The sequence below is a fragment of the Suricata suricatta genome, chromosome 16 (assembly GCF_006229205.1).
Source record: "Suricata suricatta isolate VVHF042 chromosome 16, meerkat_22Aug2017_6uvM2_HiC, whole genome shotgun sequence".
Classification (NCBI taxonomy): Eukaryota; Metazoa; Chordata; class Mammalia; order Carnivora; family Herpestidae; genus Suricata; species Suricata suricatta.
Genome location: NC_043715.1, coordinates 43,864,405 through 43,885,533, shown reverse-complemented (window position 1 = coordinate 43,885,533; position 21,129 = coordinate 43,864,405). Strand labels below are relative to the sequence as shown.

Sequence of the window (21,129 nt, the reverse complement as noted above, 5' to 3'; positions counted from 1 at the left end):
AGTTCCTATTCTCTGGAAAATTTGGCACATAAATGTAATTATTTGTTTTTTGAAAGCTTGGGAAAACTCAATAGTAAAACTGTTTGGCTTGATGTTTCTTTTTGGAGGTAAGTGTTCAAATTCTTTGTGATCTTTGATAAGTTATTTTTCTAAAAAATTTTTCATAACAACTATATTTTCCAACTTATTAGCATTGAGTTTTTCATATATTCTCTTATGTGGTATATCTCTACAGTATCTTTTGTTGTGTCCCTACTTTTGCTTCTAAAAAATTTGTAGCTTTGTTCTAGTTTTTAAAATCAGTCCTGTCAACAGATCTTATATGGTTGACCCTAGAACACAGATTTAGGAGTGCCAACCCCTCTGTGTAGAAAGAAATCTGTGTTAACTTTTGACTCTCCAAAAACTTAATTACTAATAGCCTACTATTGATCAGAAAACTTATAACAGAATCAACTAACATTTTTTATAATATTAAAAAAAATTTTTAGTGTCTTATTTTACTTTGGGGGGCGAGAGACAGAGTATGACTGTGGGAGGTGCAGAGAGAGGAAGACACAGAATCTAAAGCAGGCTCCAGGCTCCGAGCTGTCAGCACAGAGCCCGACGTGGGGCTCAAACTCACGAACCATGAGATCATGACCTGAGCAAAAGTCAGATACTTAACCAACTGAGCCACCAAGGCGCCCCCCAAAATTTTTTTTTAATGTTTGCTTATTTTTTGAGATAGAGCACAAGCAGGGAAGGGGCAGAAAGAGAGGGAGACACAGAACCCTAAGCAGGCTCCAGGCTATGAGCTGTCACCACAGAGCCCCATGTGGGGTTTGAACTCACAAGATCATGACCTGAGCTGAAGCTGGATGCTCAGCTGACTGAGCCATGCCAGCACCCTTCAACTAACATATTTTTTGTGTTATATATATTACATAGCGTATTCTTACAATTAAATAAGCTAAAGAATATTTATTTATTTTTGAAAGAGTGCGTGCATGCACGTGAGTGGGGGAGGGGCAGAGAGAGAAAGGGAGAGAGAGAATTCCAAACAGTATTCATGCTGACGCGCACGACTCAAACTCACGAACCATGAGATGATGACCTGAACCGAAATCAACACTCTACCAACTGAGCCACCCAGGTACCCCAAGAAAAGAAGAAAATCATAAGGAAGGGAAAATATTGTACCAGTACTCTACCCTGGTTACTGAAAAGATCTGTGTATACGTGGACCCATGCAGTTCAAACCCGTTTTGTACAAGGGTCAACTGTGCTTCATTAGTGTCTTAATGAAAAAGCTTTTGTCTGTATTGGTCCATTCTTATAGCTATGCTTTCAACTTCACTAATTCTTAAGCTTATTTTTATTTCCTTCTATTTTTAGTTTTCTTTAACTCTTTGGGAAGAGACACTTTTGTGCATTTGGCACCAGAAGGGCAGTTTTGGTTTTCTTTATTAGAAAGAAAGACTTCGGAATAAAAACAAATCCAGTTTTCTGATACAAAGAGCTTCCCCTGGTGTAATATCTCTTTCTGTAGAACTCAGGTAAAAATCTGCCTCAGCAGCTCCTCAGCTGGGACATCAAGAAGCAGTTTGTGGAAGTGAACGTTGGCCTTATACTGGCTGGAAGACCAAGACTTTTTCCTGTCCATCTTAGATTCATTTTTGCTTTCTGTTTTACAGTCATTCTTATCACTTGCTACAGAGGCACCATCAAAACTGGATTTTGACTGCAAGGAAATGATTCTCTTCCGGTCTGGGGACTTGGCCTCGCAGGAGGTGGGTAGGGGGCTGGGCTGTTGGCAACCTGCAGATCTTCTCCTCCAAACCATTCTCAGCCTCTGAGTGGGCTGAGCCACCTTTGCTCTCTCTCTTCACGAGCACTTTGGCAGGCTTTGCGTCTTCCACATCCTGCTGGAGTTCAGTCAGCTGGGCCGCATGTGGAGGGCACCTTCAGACGTCCCCTCATGGCTCCCAGCAGGCGCAGGCCCCGCAAGCCGCACCTTACCCCGCTCCTTCAGTGCACCCTCCCCGAGTGCTCTCTGCCACTCAGCCCATCCAGGCCAGCCGGTGCCGGTGCCGCAGGGCAGCCAACTTGGACAGGTCCTGGAGGCCTTTTTTCCAATTTTTAAATTGATGTCTCGGTCAGTTCAGATTGCTATAACAGAATACCATTGAGTGACTTAAATTTTACAGTTACAGAGGCTAGAAGTCCAAGACCAAGACCCTGATTTGCATATGGCCATCTTCTTGTAGCCATATGGTCAAGAAAGAAATCATCTCCATGCTTCTTTTTATAAAAGCACTATCACATTCACGAGGGATCCACCTTGGTGATCTAAATACCTCACAAATGCCGTACCTCCCAATACCATCACATTGTGGGTTAGGATTTCAACCGATGGATTTGGGGAGAACATAAATATTCATGGTAACGATCGGGTTCTCATATTGTTGAGCTTCATATATTCATTCTTTATATATTCTGAACACATCTTCTGCTATGGTTTGAAGTTTTGTTGCCTCACCTCACCCCAGCCCGCCCAAGTTGATACTTCAAATCTTAAAGCCCAGTGTGATTGTAATGGGGGGAGGGGAATGCTTTGAGAAATTAGGTCATGAGGGCACACTTTCGTGAATGAAATTGGTGTCCTTATAAAAGAGGCCCCAGAGTGACCCCTTGCCTCTAAGTATGAACCAGAAAGCAGGCTCTACTAGACATGCAATCTGTTGACACCTTGATATTAGACCTCCCAGACTCCAGAATATGATAAATTTCTGTTGTTTATAAGCCATCCAGCTACGGTAATTATTTCTTTTTATTTATTTATTTTTATTTTAAGTAGACTCCACACCCAGTGTGGAGCCCAACATGGGGCTTGAACTCACAACTTTGAGATCAAGACATGAGCTGAGATTAAGAGTTAGATGCTCAACCAATGAGCCACCAACGTGCTCCTGCTATAGTAATTCTTATATTAGCCCAGAAGGATTAAAATAAGTCCTTTATGAGATTTGTTATGTGCAGACATTTTCTCCCATTTTGTAGGTTGTCTCTTATAAACAAAAAATTTAATTTCAAAAATTTCTAATGTATATATTTTATCTTTTGCTGTTTATGCTTTTGGTACCAGATCTAAGAAACCATTAATCAAAGGTCACAAGGATTTACATTTTATTCTAAGAGATTTATAGTTTTTGTTCTGCATATTTCTGTATAAATTGATATGATCATATAGTTTTTCTCTTTGTTTCATTAATGTAGCACATTACATTGATTTTCATAGGTTGAATCAATCTCACAGGACTGGATAAATTCCATTTGATCATAGTGTATAATTCTTTTACCAGACTGCTGAACTCACTAGCATATTTTTGTTGCTAGGCTTATGTTGAGAATCTTAGAATCTATAGTCATCTATATTCACAAAGGATACTGGCCAATAGTTTTTTCTTACAGTAGTAATTTTTGTTTGTTTGTTTTCTTTTTTGGCTTTTAGTAGAAAGGTAATGTTTACCTATAGAATGAGTTTGAAAGTGATTCTTCTAATTCAAGTTTTGGGAAGAGTTTGAGGAATATTGATGTTAACTCTTTAAATGGAAAAATTCACCATAAAGCCTTCTGGACCTGGGCTTTTCTTTGTTAGGAGGCTTTTGCTTACCTTTTGCTTTCCTTTTTGTTTATAGGTCTGTTCAGATTTTCTATTTCTTCTTGGGTTGTTTTTGTAGTTTATGTATTTCTAGGAGCATATTTGTAGGAGTTTGTCCATTTCATCAAGGTTATCAGATTGTTTAGCTTACAACTGTTTATAGCATTCTAATTCTTTTTATTGCCATAAAATTAGTAACGTCCCTACTTTCACTTCTGATTTTAGTACTTTGAATCTTCTCTGCTTCTCTGTTTTAAGAGTCAACCTAGCCAAAAGTCTGTCAATTTTGTTGTTATTTTCAAGGAACTAACTTCTAGGTTTGCTGAAATTTATTTTATACTGTTTTGTTTATCTGTGCTCTAATCTTTACTATTTCCATTCTTCTGACAGCTTTCAGATTATATTATTCTTTTTTTCTAATTCCATATGGTATAAAGTTAGGTTATTGACTTGAGATCTTTCTTTTAATTTAATTTAAAAAATTTTTTAAATGTTTTATTAATTTTTGAGAGAGACAGTGGGAGCAGGGGAGGGTCAGAGAGAGAGGGAGACACAGAATCTAAAGACAAGCTCCAGGCTCTGAGCTAGCTGCCAGCATAGAGCTGGACATGGGACTCAAACCCACAAACCATGAGATCATGACCTGAGTCAAAGTCAGATGCTCAACTGACTGAGCCACCCAGGCACCCCAAGATCTTTTCTTAAAAATGTAAATGTTTACAGCTATAAACTGCTCTTAGAACTGATTTAGATGCATTCTATAAGTTTCGGTATTGTGTTTTTAGTTTGTCTCAAGATATTTTGTGATTTTCTTTGTGATTTATTCTCTGATGCATCCTGCTATTGAATTCTAGTTTCATTTCACTGGGTTCACTACATCCTTTAAGTTTTGGTTTTTGTGTTTTCATTTTCATTCATCTCAAGTTATTTTCTAATTTCAATTTTTGGAATTCTTATTAAATCCAGTGTTTTTTTTAAAGAGTGAGCTGTTTCAAAAAAAAAAAGAACACCAACAGACTCTTAAATATAGAGAATGAACTTGTGGTTGCTAGAGTGGAGGTTGGTGTGTACAACTGAAACTAACAGAATTATACATTAATTATACTTCAAAAAAAGTGTGTTGCTTAATTCCCACATATGTGTGAACTTTCCCACTGTCCTACTGTTATTTCTAGTTTTTTTCTTGTGACTGGTCAAGATATTATGGCCTATTTTCATTCTCTTAATATGTATTAAGACTTGTTTTGTGGCTTATTATATGTTCTATCCTGGAGGATGTTCCATGGACACTTGAGAAAAAAATCCGTGTAGGTGCGCCTGAGTGGCTCAGTCAGTTAAGTGTCCAACTGGCTCAGGTCATGATCTCATGGTTGGTGGGTTTGAGCCCCGTGTTGGGCTCTGTACTGAATGCCTGCTCAGAGGCTGGAGCCTGCTTCAGATTCTGTCTCCTCTCTCTGCTCATGCTCTGTCTCACTCTATCTCTCAAAAAATAAATAAATGTAAAAAAAAAAAAAGAAAGAAAGAAAAAATCAGTGTTCTGCTGTCAATGGGTACAGTATTCTGTATGTCTGTTGACTCATAGTGTTGTTCAAGTCCTCTATATCCTTATTGATCATCTATTTCATAGTTTTATTCATTGTTTTGTTTTCAAGTTTTCATTCAGATTTCAGTTAGTTAACATACTGTAACATTAGCCTCAGGTATTGAATTTAGTGACTCATTGTTTTATTCATTATTAAAAGTGGAGTATTCAAGGCTCTAGGTACTATTGTATAATTATTTCTGTGCTCAATGCTGTCACTTTTTGCTTCATAATATTTGGCAGCTCTGTTTTTGATGCATATTATAGATTGTGTGTCCCCCAAATTCATATGTTGAAGCCCCAACCCCTAATGTAATGGTATTTGGAGATGAGACTTTGGAAGACAATCTGGGTTAGAAAAAAGCATGAGGAACAAACTTTGACACTGGGATTAATGTCTCTTATTATAAGAGACACCAGAGAGCTTATATACTCTTTCTCTTCACTTGGACAAAAAAGTGGTCATTTGAGCACACCGCATGAGGGCAATCCAATAAAGGAGCTCTCATTGCAGAAAAGAGCTCTCACCAGAAACTGACCATGGTGGGACCCTGGTCTCCACAAATTCCAGCTTCTAGTACTGTCAAGAAAATTAATTTCTCTTGTTTAAGAAAACCAGTCTATTGTATTGTTTTATAGAAGCCTAATCTAAGAAAGTATATATGATTATAATTGTTTTATTAATAATTATTATATTTACATATCATATGACTTCACTCATATGAGGAATTTAAGATACAAAACAGAGGAACATAGGGAAGGGAAGCAAAAATAACATTAAAACAAGGAGGGGGACAAAACATAAGAGACTCTTAAATATAGAGAACAAACAGAGTTTGCTAGAGGGGTTGTGGGGGTGGACAGGCTAAATGGGTAGGGGGCATTAAGGAATCTACTCTTGAAATCATTGTTGTACTAAATGCTAACTAACTTGGATGTAAATTTAGAAATTAATTAATTTAAAAAATAAAATAAAAAATTTTATATTTACTCATATTAAAGCTTTTTTTTTTTTTTTTTACTATGGGAGGTGACTTTATTTAATTTTTTTTAATTTAAATTTTGGCCAACATACATGCAATATTGGTTTCAGAAGTAGAATTCAGTGATTCATCACTTAACATAAAACACCCAGTGCTCATCACAAGTGCCCTCCTTAATTCCCATCACTCATTTAACCCATCTCCCATCCACCTCACTCCATCTACCCTCAGTTTGTTCTCCAACATTAAGACTCTCTTCTGGTTTGTATCTTTCTCTCCTCTTCCCCCACGTTCCCATATGTTCATCTATTTTGTTTCTCAAGTTTGGATTGATTTTTTTTGAGAGAGAGAGGGATTAAGCGAGCGAGGGGCAGAGAGAGAGAAACAAGTCTTGCCCAGCTGGGGCTTGAGTGCACCCAAAGCAGGGCTCGCGCTCACCTGAAGTGGGGCTTATGTTTACCCAATGGAGGGCTAGTGCTTGCCTGAGGTGGGGCCCGTGCTCCCTCAATGCAGGGCTCACCCGAAGCAAGTCTTGAGCTCTCCTGAAGCAGGGGTTGAGTTGACCTCTGTGGCACTTGAACTCACAAACCATAGACCATCATCTGAGCCAAAATCAGATGCTTAACGATTGAGCCACCCAGGCACCCCTGGATTAAAGTTTTAATCAATATCTCTGCCTGACCTCAAAGATAATGTAACAGAAACTTCAATGATAACACACAACATGGAAAACACACTTTGCAAAAATAGTTTGGAGAAGTCACTAAATAAATGGATGGCTTCAGTCCTCAACATATACAAATCAGAAATCCCCAAGTAGGGAAGAATCCAATTTCCAGAATTACAATATTATACTACTCAAAATGTCTAGATCTCAGCAACAAATTACAAAGCATAAGAAGGTAAAATATGTCCCTTTCATATGTAAAAATAATTTTTAAAAAATGTTTATTTTTGAGAGAGAGCATGGAAGGGGAAGGGGGGGCAGAGGATTGAAGTGGGCTATATCTAACAGCAACAAGCCTGATATGGGGTTCCAAAACTTAGGAACCATGAGATCATGACCTGAGTCAAAGCTGGATGCTCAACCAACTAAACCACCCAGGCACCCCAATAAAAGAAAAGAATTTGACAGAAACTATCACTGAGGAAACCCAGACATTGAAATTACCTGTCAAATATATTAAAGCAGATTTCCAAAATATACTAAATGATCTCAGTAAAATACTGTACAGAAGACTAAAGGGAATCAAGAAAATATATGAACAAAAGTGAAGGTTTGAAAAATGTTTATATTTATTTAAAAAAAGTTTTTTAATGTTTTATTTATTTTTGATACAGAGAGAGACAGAGCATGAGAGGGGGAGGGGCAGAGAGAGAAGGAGACACAGAACCGGAAGCAGGCTCCAGGCTCTGAGCTGTCAGCACAGAGCCCGACGTGGGGCTTGAACCCACGAATGTGAGATCTGACCTGAGCCGAAGTCGGAGGCTTAACCGACTGAGCCACCCAGGCGCCCTTTATATTTATTTTTGAGAGAAAGCACACATGTTGGGGCAGAGAGAGAGAGAGAATCTGAAGCAGCACAGAACCTGACATAGGCTCATGCTCATGAACGGACCTGACCCAAAATCAAGAGTCAGGTGCTTAATGGACTGAGTCACCCAGGTGCCTCCAAAAATGAATGTTGATCAAAAAAAAATAATAATAAAATAAAAATTATAAAAAGGAACCAAAAAGAAATTCTGGAGCTGAGCAGTATGATAGCTCAGATGAAAAATTTACTAGAGGAGTTCAATGGCAGATCTGTAGAAGCAGAAAACTTAGTGAACTTAAAGAAATATAAGGCAATTGAAATGATCTAGTCTGAAGAGTAGAAACAAAAAGAATGTGAAAAAAAAAAAAAGAAGAAAAGGGCCTGAGAGGGCTATATGACATCATCAATCATATCAATATATGCATAATAGGAACCCAGAAGGAGGAAGAGGCAGAAAAAATATTTGAAGAAATGATTGCCAAAACCTTCCAAACTTAATGAAGACATGAAATACATACTTTCAAGACCCTCAATCCATTGCAAGCATGATAAATTTAAAGGGATCAACACTGAGACATGTTATACGATTAAATTCCTGAAGAGCAAATATTCAAGGAAAGCAGTAGGAGGTAATCAATTTGCTACATATAAAAGCGCTTCAATAAAATTAACAGCTGACTACTCATCAGAAACCATGGAAGACAGAAGAAAATGAGATTATATATTTAACATTCTGAAAGAGAAAAAAACCCTGACAGATGTTCTATATCTAGCCAAACCTTCGAGAATGAAAGAGAAATTAAGATATTCTAGGTAAATAAAAATTGGGAAAGTTACTAGCACACCTCTGTGTTAACTTTGTTAAATTAATTTCTGTAAAGTAGAGCACCACGATATTTGATCGTGAGCTGGAGTTCAACAAAAGGACAAAAAAGATTAAAACAGAGTTTCGTACTCACAGGTCCAGGAAGTTACACAGCATGCCTCCAGGAGCCACTCAGGGAGGTCCAGGCGGAAGGCAGAGAATGCAGCAGGACCTAGGGCACATGTTTTTTATTAGGGTCTGCAGGTGGTTTGTTTTAGGGTTTTAATGCTAAGGCAAGATTGGTTAATTCAAGTCAAAAGGGTATTGTATAAAATTCATGGAGGTCTTACAGAAGGGCCACACAAGGGGAATGCTCTGGGAAGCAGGGGAAGGGTCATTCCTATCAAGAACTTATTTGTGAAGCTATAGGCTGTATTCTAGGGTATGCACCAATGAAGGGGCTAGTGTTAGTTTTGGGCCCTGGTTTCACTGATCTCTTCTTCTTCTTTTTTTTTTTCTTTTTGGTCTCGTTTCTATTTATTTCTGCTCTAATATTTATTATATCCTTCTTTCTACTGGCTTGGGGTTTGTTCGTTCTTTATCTAGCTCCTTTAGGTAGAAGTTTAGGTTGAGATTTTTCTTGCTTCCTGAAGTAGGCCTGTATAGCTATAACCTTCTGCCTTAGAACTTTTGTTGCATCTTAAAGATTTGTGGCTGTTGTACTTTCATTTTCACTTGTCTCCATGTATTTTTTTAAATTTCCTCTTTGATTTCTTGGTTAACTCATTCATTGTTTAGTAGCATGTTATTTAACGTCCATATATTTGTGGCCTTTCCAGACTTTTTCCTGTGGTTGACATCTATGTCATAGTGTTGTGGCCGGAAAAGATGAATGGTTATGACTTCAATGTTTTTGAATTTGTTGAAACTTGTTTTGTAGCCTAATATGTGGTCTATTCTGGAGAGTATTCTCTGTGCACTTGAAAGGGATGTGTATTCTGATGTTTTAGGATGGAATGTTCTGAATAGATCTGTAGCTCCACCTGGTTCACTGTGTCTTTCAAAGCCATTGTTTCCTTGTTGATTTTCTGTTTGATTGAGCTATCCATTGATAGAGGTGGTATATTCAAGTCCCCTACTATTATTGTTGCAACTCATTTGTGTTTCAAAGGTTTGCCTCCTGGTTGCTTAACAAGTACAGATTAGCTCTAGCCCTGCACCCCCACCAGAATTCTCCACCATTCAGTGGGGCTGAAAATACACCTTCTATGATGAAATCTGAACCCAAGATTTAGAGACGGGGTCCACTTTCAAAATGTATCCTTCCTTGGATACTCTCCTTCAGACTTTGGGTACTCTTCAGAGTTCTCTTACATCTTTTTTTTTTAATTTTTTAAACGTTTTATTTATTTTTGAGACAGAGAGAGACAGAGCATGAGCTGGCAGGGCAGAGGGAGAGGGAGACACAGAATCCGAAACCAGCTCCAGGCTCTGAGCTAGCTGTCAGCACAGAGCCCGACACGGGGCTCGAACCCACAAACCGTGAGATCATGACCTGGGCCGAAGTCGGAGGCTTAACTAACTGAGCCACCCAGACGCCCCCAGAGTTCTCTTACCTCTTACTCTTTTACCACAGCTACATATTTCTTTATACTCTTATCTTGGTCCAGAACTGGAAGTAAAATATATCCTTTAATAGCCATATTAAATATTTATACTAACTGTAAATAATAGTATATTGGGAGTTATTTCCATACTCTTATGGAAATTGTTGAATCAATGAGAGGGAAATTATTTACCACTTCTGTTTCACTTAGTCACAGAGCCACAACTGGAGAGAGAGAATGGGAGATTTGGTACATGGCAGGGTAGGCAAGCACTCAAAAAAAAAAGAAAATGCTGGCAGTCTGCCAAAATTACAGCATATCACTAAAAGAATATATAGCTATAACAATATGCCACCATAAAAATGAGGTAACTTCAAATAGGAGAGGGTCTCTGGGACAGAATGTATGTCCCCCAAATTCCCACCAAAATATACCCTACCCCATATGTTCTACTTACAACATGACACTCCCATCAAGAGGTATCCACCTAAACAAATAGAGAATGGCAGAGGCAAGATTATGTAATTTCCCAGGCTAGGTATGGAAGCATTTTATGGCATATTGCATTTTCCAAACATGGCCACAATATATCCTACCCTACAAGCTCTTATAATTTGACTCTTCTTTCATAGAGCTGTAACTGCCTCAGCTACTAGTGTGTGACACACGTGAGGTTATATGATTTTTGAGGCTAGATTATTACAATTACATGCCCTTCTGTCTTGTTCTTTGGGACACACTCTTGGAACCCAAGACACCATGCTAAGCAGCCACATAGAGACACCATCTGTAGGTATTCTGGCTATGCACCCTAAGGTCCAGCACACAGACAGAATCAACTGCCAGACATCTGAGCTTGAGTCTTCACATGATTCCAGCCTTCAGTCATCAGGTGACCCCCTACCTTTCAAGCCACCCCATCTGAGGCTGTATAGATCAGAGATGAGCTATTGCTGCCAAGCCCTTTCCAAAGTTTTATAGATGTGTGAGCTAAATAAATCATTGTATCTTAAGCCAAGTTTTGGAGTGATTGTTATGCAGCAACAGAGACTGAGATGACTACCAAAACATGGAAGTGAAAAAAACCTTACTTTTTCATTTATATATATTAGCAATCACTCCAGTCTCTGTTGCTGCATAACAATCACTAAACCTTGGCTTAATATATATATACAGTATTTTTAAAAAGCAAATGAAAAGAGAAACTATACTCTAGCTATATAGATATGGGTATATAAATATATATGTATATAGATCAATATATATATATAGGCATATGAACATACAGTTTTAAATATATATCCTTGGGAAAATTATACAAATGGGTCATTTTCTAATGGATTTGTTTCAAAGCCTGGGAATTGTTTGGGGGATTTGAGTCACAGGCTGTTGCAAGCTAGGACTGGGTTGCATTAGCAGTAGTACATTTCTCTCAAAAACTCAAAAGGCTTTCAAAGTATTTGCTAATATTTAATTACAATGTCAAAGATCTTGTGTGAATAAGCCTGATTTCTTTTGCTAACTGACCCCTTCCTGATTTTTCTATTCCTTTAATGTTGCCTGGAAATCATATTTTACATTAAATATCACACTTTGGTGACTATTTCCTATCTTTTTTTCCTTTGTACCCTGAACTTCTCATTCCCCCATTATTTTCAGCTAACCTTGTTTACCACTCAAAGAATCACTGAAGTAATCAGAAGAACAATTCCCAAAACTTTCCCCACCTTATCTACTTACTTCCCAGCAGCCCATATTCTGCCATACTATTGCCAGGAATAAAGTTTGAATATTACCCAAAGTGAATTTGTCATCTGCTAAATCTAGATCCTCTCTCACAGACATAAATAAGGTCATTGCTCCAGTAGTTCTCACTTCTGTTATGAACTATTCCGTTCACCTGAATTATTCCAACCAGCAAACAGAAATGGTATTACTTCTCTCATTCTAGATATAAACACATTCCTATTCCTATTGCCACACTAATTATTAACCTTTTATTAATTTTTTGCTACATTTTTCAGCAAAAACACTTCCAAGCAGTTGTCTCTATATTCATGGTCTCCAATTTCTATTTTTTAAAAGGTTTTTAATTCAACCACTCCAAAACAAACTCTACTTAAGATCAACAATAACATTGTTATTGCTAACCTCAATAGGCAATTCTCAAGTCTAGTATTAGGTAAACTGCTAATGATTTCTGCAACCATTGATCATCCTTCCTTTGACTTTCATTTAGCTTCTGCAATGCCACATTATCTTGGTTTCCCTTCCAACTCACTGTCCTTCTTAGCATCCTTTGCTAGTCTGTCCTTTTATATGCAGACTTCTTAATATTAGAAGGCACTGTGGACCAGTCTTTCTGTTCTTTTTTTTAAATCTATACTCAGGTCCTTGATGATCTTATCCTGCCTTATGGTTTTATGTAAGTATAGGTAATACCTGCCAAATTAATATAATCTCTAGAACAGCACAAGCTAAAACATCCAAGTACCTAATCAGTATTATCATTTTGTCTAAAAGACATTTCACACTCATCATGTTCAAAATTAACTCCCAACCTTCCCCAACAAAGCTGATGAAATTGCAGCTTTTCCCATCTCAACTGATGGGAATACCATCTTTCCAGCTATTTGAGACCAAAACTTGTGAATCAAAGTCACCCCAGACACCCCCTCGCCTGACATCCAAATCTTAAATAAAACTTGCTTGCTCACATTTGCCATGTATCTCGAGTCCAACCACATCTCACCATTGTTACCACTGTGATGTGAGCCACCATCCTCTTTCATCTGAATTAAGACCATAACTTCTTATCCACTTAGATGTTAGTGTTGTTTTTAACAATGTTCACAATTGTTGTTTTCATCGAACATTACTGTTAGATAATATCTTCTGCTCAAAACACTCCAGTGGCTACTCATTTCCCTCAGAATAAAATACAAAATTCTCACAATGATTTATAAGGCGTTACAAGATATGGCCCTGTTCTCTCTCTAACCTCCTCTATTAATCACCACCCCCTTGCAGAGACCTCAACAATAGCTCTCTTGATGTTCCTCAAGCACACCAGCATTATCCCACTGTAGGGCCACTGATCTAGCTTTTTCCTGTTTGGAATGCTCCTCCTTTAGATAACCACTGACTTACTCCTTCACATTTTCAAATCTTGACTCACCTCTTTCCTTATCCATGGTCTACTGCATAAACTTTCATATCTGCTCAACTACTTTTGAATGACCTTTCTTCCATAACACTTAGGTTCTAACATACTCTACAAATTTTAATTATTTTACCTCTTCTTGCTATAATTTCTCATTGCTGTATCACAAACTCCTAAGTCAGTGGCTGGAATACAGCAATATAAGAATTTACAGTAACCAGGACTGAATGCCTATAAGCAGAGATAGCATCTTTTGACAAAGGAAATCACTTTCAATCTCTGCTAGTAGCCTCTGCAGCTAACTCTACACTAAATTCATCTTTCGTAGGACATTGCCAAACGCAGCAAGAAACACCCAATACACATTCTGAATCACTTGTACTATCTCCACTAATATTATAGCCTTAACTGGTAAATGATCTGCCTTTTAAGACAGACTGGAGGAGTCTGACCAAATGTCCTGTCGATAAAAGCAAAAATCTTTAGCTTTCTAGCCTGAACTGGGTTGATTCTCATTCATGATGGCATCAAGTCAATACCATACTTGAGATTTCTTTTACCCATAGCACTACCCGGCACAAAATTTTATACACTTAATCCATTTTAGTGTCAATAACAGAATGACAACGGCATGAACAAGTAAGTTTATTTTAATTTTATGTAAAGAAATACAGGAGGCAGGCAGACCAGAACTGATACAGCTATTCCATAAAACCAGTACAGGTGTAGACGCATTCTGTATTTCTGCTCTATCATCCTTAGAACCCAGACACCATTCTCAAATTCCCCATAAAGTCATCAGAGATGTAAACTAAATGTCCACATTGTAGGCAGGAAAATAGAAATGCAGAAAGAAAAAAGGTATTCTTAAACGTTCCATATGTACAAACAAATACCATTTCCATCTTACTGACCTGCAAGAGGGGCTAAGATAATTTTTTAGCCAATAATTCTAAAGATGGGAAAATAGACATTGAGTAGGGAAATAGCAATCTCTGACAGATTGTCATCATGTTCACTGCAAAATAGTAATGTCAGTTTACTTTTAGTTTAATTCAAAAGCTGTACATTCAAGTTTTTAGAAATTTCATAGTAGTAAAAAATTTTATTTTGACTATCCACTTTTCTCATTTCTAAATAATACTCTTAAATTGTGGTCAAAAATTATAGAAAATATGAGTTTTGGGACTTTATTACAATTCACCTTACTCCTCTTCAATAATTTGCTGATTAAATCTGCAAGATTTCTTTTAACAGTATGAATTTCCTTCTCTAGCATATGGCATGAGATGTGAATGAAAGCTTTCTCATATTCATTACGGCATGTAGTGCTCCCCACTAAAACAGTCGGGGTTAAGGGTTAGTGAAATATTTCTCAATATTCATTATAATCGTGTCCTCTTCTCATGCAAATTCTCTAAGATCATACTAGTAATAATGATAGCTAATATTTGTGATATAATATGTTCAAGGCACTGCTCTAAGAGCTTTACATGAAATGTCTCACAATATATGTCCAAGAATCTTACAAGGAAGGTATTATTCTTAGGCTTATCTTACAAATGGTTAAATGAAAGTAGAGGTTAATTATGATAAATATCACAAAGAAAAGTAGCTGGTAGAGTCAAGATAATGTTGAAAAAGACATTCTACAGCTAAAGGCCTTCCTATATTTTAGTACATTAACAGAACTCTATTATGATTTGCTAAAGTTAATTTAATAGGTTTCCAGTAATGATAGATTTTTCTACATAGATTCCATTAACGGTATCTTTCTCCCATTAGAATTCACTGATGCCAAACTTTATGAGGCAAATATGCTCCCATATTCACATTTTAGGAATTCTTTGATGATAATGGATTAATGACCAGAGAAGACTCTCTATTTTAATTACAAAGAATCAGATAATTCATATATAAACTTGTGAGCTATGACTGAAGTCTATCCCACATTCCTTATATTCAAAAGTTTTCTCACTGATATGAATTCTCTGATGTTGAGTTAGTTGTGAACCACGAGTAAAAGCCTTCCCACATTCCTTACATTGATATGGTTTCTCACCAGTATGAATTCTCTGATGTCGAGAAAGATGTGAGCTCTGAGTAAATGCTTTTCTGCATTCTTTGCATTCATAGGGCTTCTCACCAGTGTGAATTCTCTGATGTAGAGTAAGTTGAGAGCCATGACTAAAGGCCTTCCCACATTCCTTGCATTCATAGGGCTTTTCTCCAGTGTGAATTCTCTGATGTTGAGTAAGTTGTGAACCACGAATAAAAGCCTTCCCACACTCCTTACACTGATATGGTTTCTCACCGGTATGAATTCTTTGATGCTGTATAAGGAGTAAACCACGGGCAAAGGCTTTCCCACATTCATTACATACATAGGGTTTCTCACCAGTGTGAAGTCTCTGATGTTGGGAAAGATGTGAGCTCTGAGTGAAGGCCATTCTGCATTCTTTACATTCATATGGTTTCTCACCAGTATGAATTCTCTGATGTTGAGTAAGTTGTGAGCCACGAATGAAAGACTTCCCACACTCCTTACATTCATATGGTTTCTCACCAGTATGAATCCTCTCATGTTGAGTAAGTTCTGAGCCGCGACTAAAAGTCTTTCCACATTCTTTACATTCATAGGGTTTTTCACCTGTATGAATCCTCTGATGTCGAGTAAGAAGTGAGCCACGATTAAAAGCCTTTCCACATTCCTTACACTGATAGGGTTTCTCACCAGTGTGAATTCTCTGATGTTGAGTAAGTTGTGAGCCATGACTAAAGGTCTTTCCACATTCCTTACATTCATAGGGCTTCTCATTGGTATGAATTCTCTGGTGTTGAGTAAGTTGTGAGCCACGGATAAACGCTTTCCCACATTCTTCACATTTATAGGGTTTTTCACCAGTATGAATCCTCTGATGTTGCATAAGTAATGAGCCACGAATAAAGGCCTTTCCACATTCCTTACATTCATATGGCTTTTCCCCATTATGAATTTTCTGATGTTGAGAAAGCTGTGAGCCACAAATGAAAGCTTTCCCACATTCCTTACATTCGTAGGGTTTTTCACCAGTGTGAATTCTCTTATGCAGAATAAGTTGTGAGAGCTGAGTAAAGACTTTTCTACATTCTTTACATTCATAAAGTTTCTCACCAGTATGAAGTCTCTGGTGCAGAGTAAGCTGTGAGTTCTGAGTAAAGGCCTTCCCACATTCTTTACATTCATAAGGTTTCTCACCAGTATGGACTTTCTGATGTCGGGTGAGTTGTGAGCTACGAATAAAGGATTTCCCACATTCTTCACATTTATATGGTTTTTCACCAGTATGAATTCTATGATGTAAAATAAGTTGTGAGCTCTGAGTAAAGGCCTTCCCACATTCCTTGCATGCATATGGTTTCTCACCAGTATGAAGTCTCTGATGAAGAATAAGCTGTGAATCACGACTAAAGGCCTTCCCACACTGCTTACATTCATAGGGTTTTTCACCAGTATGAATACTATGATGTTGAGTTAGGTGTGAGGCTCGTCTAAAGGCCTTTCCACATTCCTTACATTTATAGGGTTTCTCAGTAGAATGACACCTAGGATGTTGAGATAAGTAACTATGCTGATTAAATATGGACATTTTTTCATATATGATCATCCCTTGCCTGAAATATTCCTCCTGATTTTCTTGCTGCTTTTCCAGTGTGCCTCTGACTTCCAAATAATCTCTGGAGCTGGACTCCTCAAGATCACAGTTTTCAAGCCTGGCACTCATTTCCCATTGGGATAATTCTGTTTCATAAGTGTCCTTTTTTGGAGATAAGTCCTTATTTGCACTCCTTGAAGGCAAGTCTGAAAGATAATAGAACATCAACAATTTATGTTGTCACTTCAGAAGTAGAGCTTCCATAGTAGAAAAGACTATATATGAACATCCATACAGATGATAACCAAATAATGATGATTCATTCCACTTAAAATTTTTCGATTTTATGATAGTACAAAAGCAATACACATTAAGTAGAAATTGTACTTCGAATTTTGAATTTTGATAATTTCTTGGGCTAACAATATATAGTAAGTATAGTATTCCCACAGTCCTGGGCAGCAGCAGCAGCAAGCTAGAGTTCCCAGTCAGCCACGTGATTATGAGGGTAAACAACTGATATATTTCAAACCATTCTGTACCCATACAACCATTCTGTTCTTTTGGTTTCAGTATTAAACAAATTACAAGAGGTATTTGACACTTTATTATAAAATAGGCTTTATGTTAGATAATTTTGCTTAACTATAGACTAACATAAGTGTTATGATGTTTAAGATAGGACAGACTAAGCTATGATGTTTGCTAAGTACATTATATACATTTTCAACTTATGAAATTTTTAACTTCAAGGAGTTTATTGGGACAGGAGCTGTAAGCTGAGGAAGATTTAGTATAGGGAACCAATACCCACAAGAAATAACTGGCCTACATCAGTGGTTTTCAGATATTATTTAACTATAACTTATAGTAATGTCTACTCACATTTCACATCATAACATGACACATATAATTTCATTAAACAGCATTTACACTGTTTCATTTTTTTGTATGTTATCCTAGTCTCTTCTCTGTCACATACAGTCAAAACATACTAAACTGATTTCATGCTGCAGTAACATGCTGCTGCCTACTGTTTTTATTAGTGTAGAATGATCTTACATACTAATGTGGAAAAAAAACACTGGAGATCAGAGAATAAAGAAAATCTACTGAGAAAGTAAGGGAAAAGAAAACTTTTTTAAGCTAGTGGTTCTCAAACTGGTGGGGATCAAAATCACCTGGGGACCTTGGTAAAAATAAAGATGCTTCAATACTGTACCAGACTAACTGAAACTGAATCCAGTGTATCAGAAGAAAAGCATGGAGACCTTTAACTTTAATACTTTCTAAAATCTGACTCTGATTCAGATCATAATTTGCTATCTCTGCCTAAAACTTTTAAATACTTTCCAAATTAAACAGTGAATAAAATCCAAATCCTTCCCATGACATTAACAAGCACTCCATAGTCTGGTCCCAATTAATCTATGATTTCTCCATGAGCCTTCTTGGCTTTACTGATTATTTGCCAAACATACTAATTACTTTTAGCTCTGAAAAAATTATAGAGCCAATTTCAACTTACAAATAACAGGGCCTGTTGGACATCTTTGGACCACTCTGCATGAGATACTTTTTCTCATCCTTCAGGTTTCAATTTAAATACCAATTCATAAATCTTTTTTTAAAATGTTTTATTTATTTTTGAGAGAGAGAGAGAGATCATGAGCAGGGGAGGGTCAGAGAGAGCGGGAGACACAGAATCCAAAGACAGGCTCCAGGCTCTGAGCTGTCAGCACAGAGCCTGATGCAGGGCTCAAACCCACCAAATGGTGAGATCATGACCTGAGCCGAAGTCAGACACTTAACTGACTGAGCCACCCAGGTGCCCCCCAGTTCATAAATCTTAATATCCATTTCTGCTAACAGAAGACTAGGTAATTTAAACCAACCAGTCTGATGAGAGCAATTACACAAAATATTACAAGCACCTGACTGAAGACACTGGAGAATTACAATTAGAATAAAGAGTTGGTGGGATAAAAGTTGAAAAACATACAAATTCACAGGAATAAGCTTCTCATTTCAAGCTGCTTTTCCACTTACAGAGGTCCTACAGTTCAAGAAAAGAAAACTGAGATGTGGAGATAAAAAGTGTTTAGGGCCATTACATAAGACTTGGGCAATAACTGGAGAACAGGGCCCAACTGGAGAACAGGTTGGGAACCCTGAGGGCTACAAAAATGAGGAATAAGGGAAAAGCAATAGACCAATCTGGGTAGGGTTTGAAGCCTGAACCACTCAACCAAGAAATCTAAACTAAAGTAATTGAAGATTGTTAGCCACAAAGCAAACCAAAATCTTCATTGAAGATTCACCCAAGGCTTCAAATTACTTTCATAATTTTTCTTTACAATGTCTAACACTCAATAAAAAGTAACTAGGTTAATAAGAGTACAAAACAACTTAAGTGAGGGGTCTCTGGTTGGCTCAGTCGGTTGGGTCTGACTTTGGTTCAGATCATGATCTCACTGTTGGAGTTTGAGCCCTGCACTGGAGCCTGGAGCATGTTTTGGATTATGTGTCTCCTCCTCTCTGCCTCTCCCCCATCACTCTGTCTTTCTCTCTCTCTCTCACATATAAACATTTACAAATTTTTAAAAGACAATGTAAGTGAAAAACAGAAGAACAAAGATCTATAATGACTCAAGTCAAGTATCCACCACAAAAGTAATCATACACAACACTTCTAGCACTCCTAAATACTCTTGTGCTATTCCTTTGTAGTAAATCTCTCCTAATCCTAGGTGTATATGCCTGGGAATTACTGATCTGTGGCTTTTCCAACACCTCCTTGCAAATGGAAACAAAAGTACATCCATGGTAAGTCCTTAGACTTAGATTAAAATGGAAAAGTGATCATACTTCTCCAATTGTCTTGCCTCTTTCATATGCTCCCTAGTTACTAGCCATGGATATCTTCATTAGTTCTCTCTATCCTTATCAACCAAGATACCAAGTTGTCTTTGTTTACTTGTCTTTACTTTACTTCAGAGTTTGCTTCGTTTCCTTTATGCCCAGTCTCATTTCTTCTTATACTTACTCTTCTATCCAAAGCAAATACCAGGAAAATACCTTTAGAATTATTTGGGCATTGCTACAGGTCACCGACATGATGAAAGGTTTCAGTAAACTTATGGAATGTTGAGGATTTGGGAGAGGGAAAAAAAGGGGGAGGCAATTACTGAATATAAGAAAGGAATCTGGAGTTGTAAGTTCCAGGATTTGTACTGAAAATGAGTATGCTGGCTGGAAATAAGATCCAGAAAAAGTACACAATAAAATTTCATACTGCTAATGGAATTGTACAACAGCACAACCATCACGAAAAGGTTTGGTTGTTTTGTATAAAGCTAAACACACACTTAGTATATGATATAGCAGTCATACCTGTACATATTTACACTTGTGTTCAGACAAACATCTGTACACCAAAGATTATAGCAGCTTAATTTACATTTTTCAAAAAATCAGAAACCCAAGATGTATTTATACTGGTAAAGAAGAAGTTGAAATATTCGTAAATGATATGATACTATACATAGAAAATCCTAAAGACTCCAAAATTTACCAGAAGTAATAAGTGAATCCAATAAAGTTGCAGCACAAAAAATTTTATGCCCAGAAATCAGTAGTATTTCTATACACTAACAAAATAGCAGAAAGAAAAATTAAGAAAATAATCCCATTTATAATTGTATCAAAAAGGGTAAAGTACCTGTGAATAAAGTTATCCAAACAGGCAAAACACCTGCACTTGGAAAACACTGATAAAAGAAATTCAAGATGACATAAACAAATGGAAAGGTATTCTATGTTCATAGGCTAAAAGAGAAAATATTGTTAAGATGTTCATACTATCCAGAGCAATCTTCAGATGTAATGCAATTGCTATCAAAATACAAACAACATTTTTCACAGAACTGGAACAAATAATTCTAAAACTTGTATGGAGAGGGGAGGAGCCAAGATGGCGGAGAGGAAGGGAGCTCTGTAAACTCCGTCTGCCCCATCTATTGAACTGAGAAGGACACTACTCCCATCTGCAAGAGCGGAAGGAGAAAATACGGACCCCAGAAAGAAGACAACCTCAAAGATACCGGAGTGAGTGAGTGCGAACTGGGGAGATTGGAAAATGGGCCAGCCCGAGACGGGCAGGGGAGGTGGGAGCCC

The 21,129-nt window shown here is 37.4% G+C and overlaps 2 protein-coding genes across 2 annotated transcripts in view; both read right to left on the bottom strand.

Annotated features, from left to right (window-relative positions):
- The window catches only part of LOC115281011 (zinc finger protein 569), a 93,690-nt gene extending 76,635 nt beyond the window's left edge, over positions 1-17,055 (bottom strand). The window contains exons 1-2 of the mRNA XM_029926201.1: positions 16,973-17,055; positions 8,703-8,780 (exon numbers count right to left, since the gene is read on the bottom strand). Of these exons, the coding sequence (XP_029782061.1) occupies positions 8,703-8,725 (23 nt within the window). The 5' untranslated portion in view covers positions 8,726-8,780; positions 16,973-17,055. The remainder of the gene's footprint in view (positions 1-8,702; positions 8,781-16,972) is intronic.
- The window catches only part of LOC115281039 (zinc finger protein 91-like), a 239,667-nt gene continuing 232,484 nt past the window's right edge, over positions 13,947-21,129 (bottom strand). The window contains 1 exon segment of the mRNA XM_029926287.1: positions 13,947-16,910. Coding sequence (XP_029782147.1) covers positions 15,229-16,910 — 1,682 coding nt within the window. The 3' untranslated portion in view covers positions 13,947-15,228.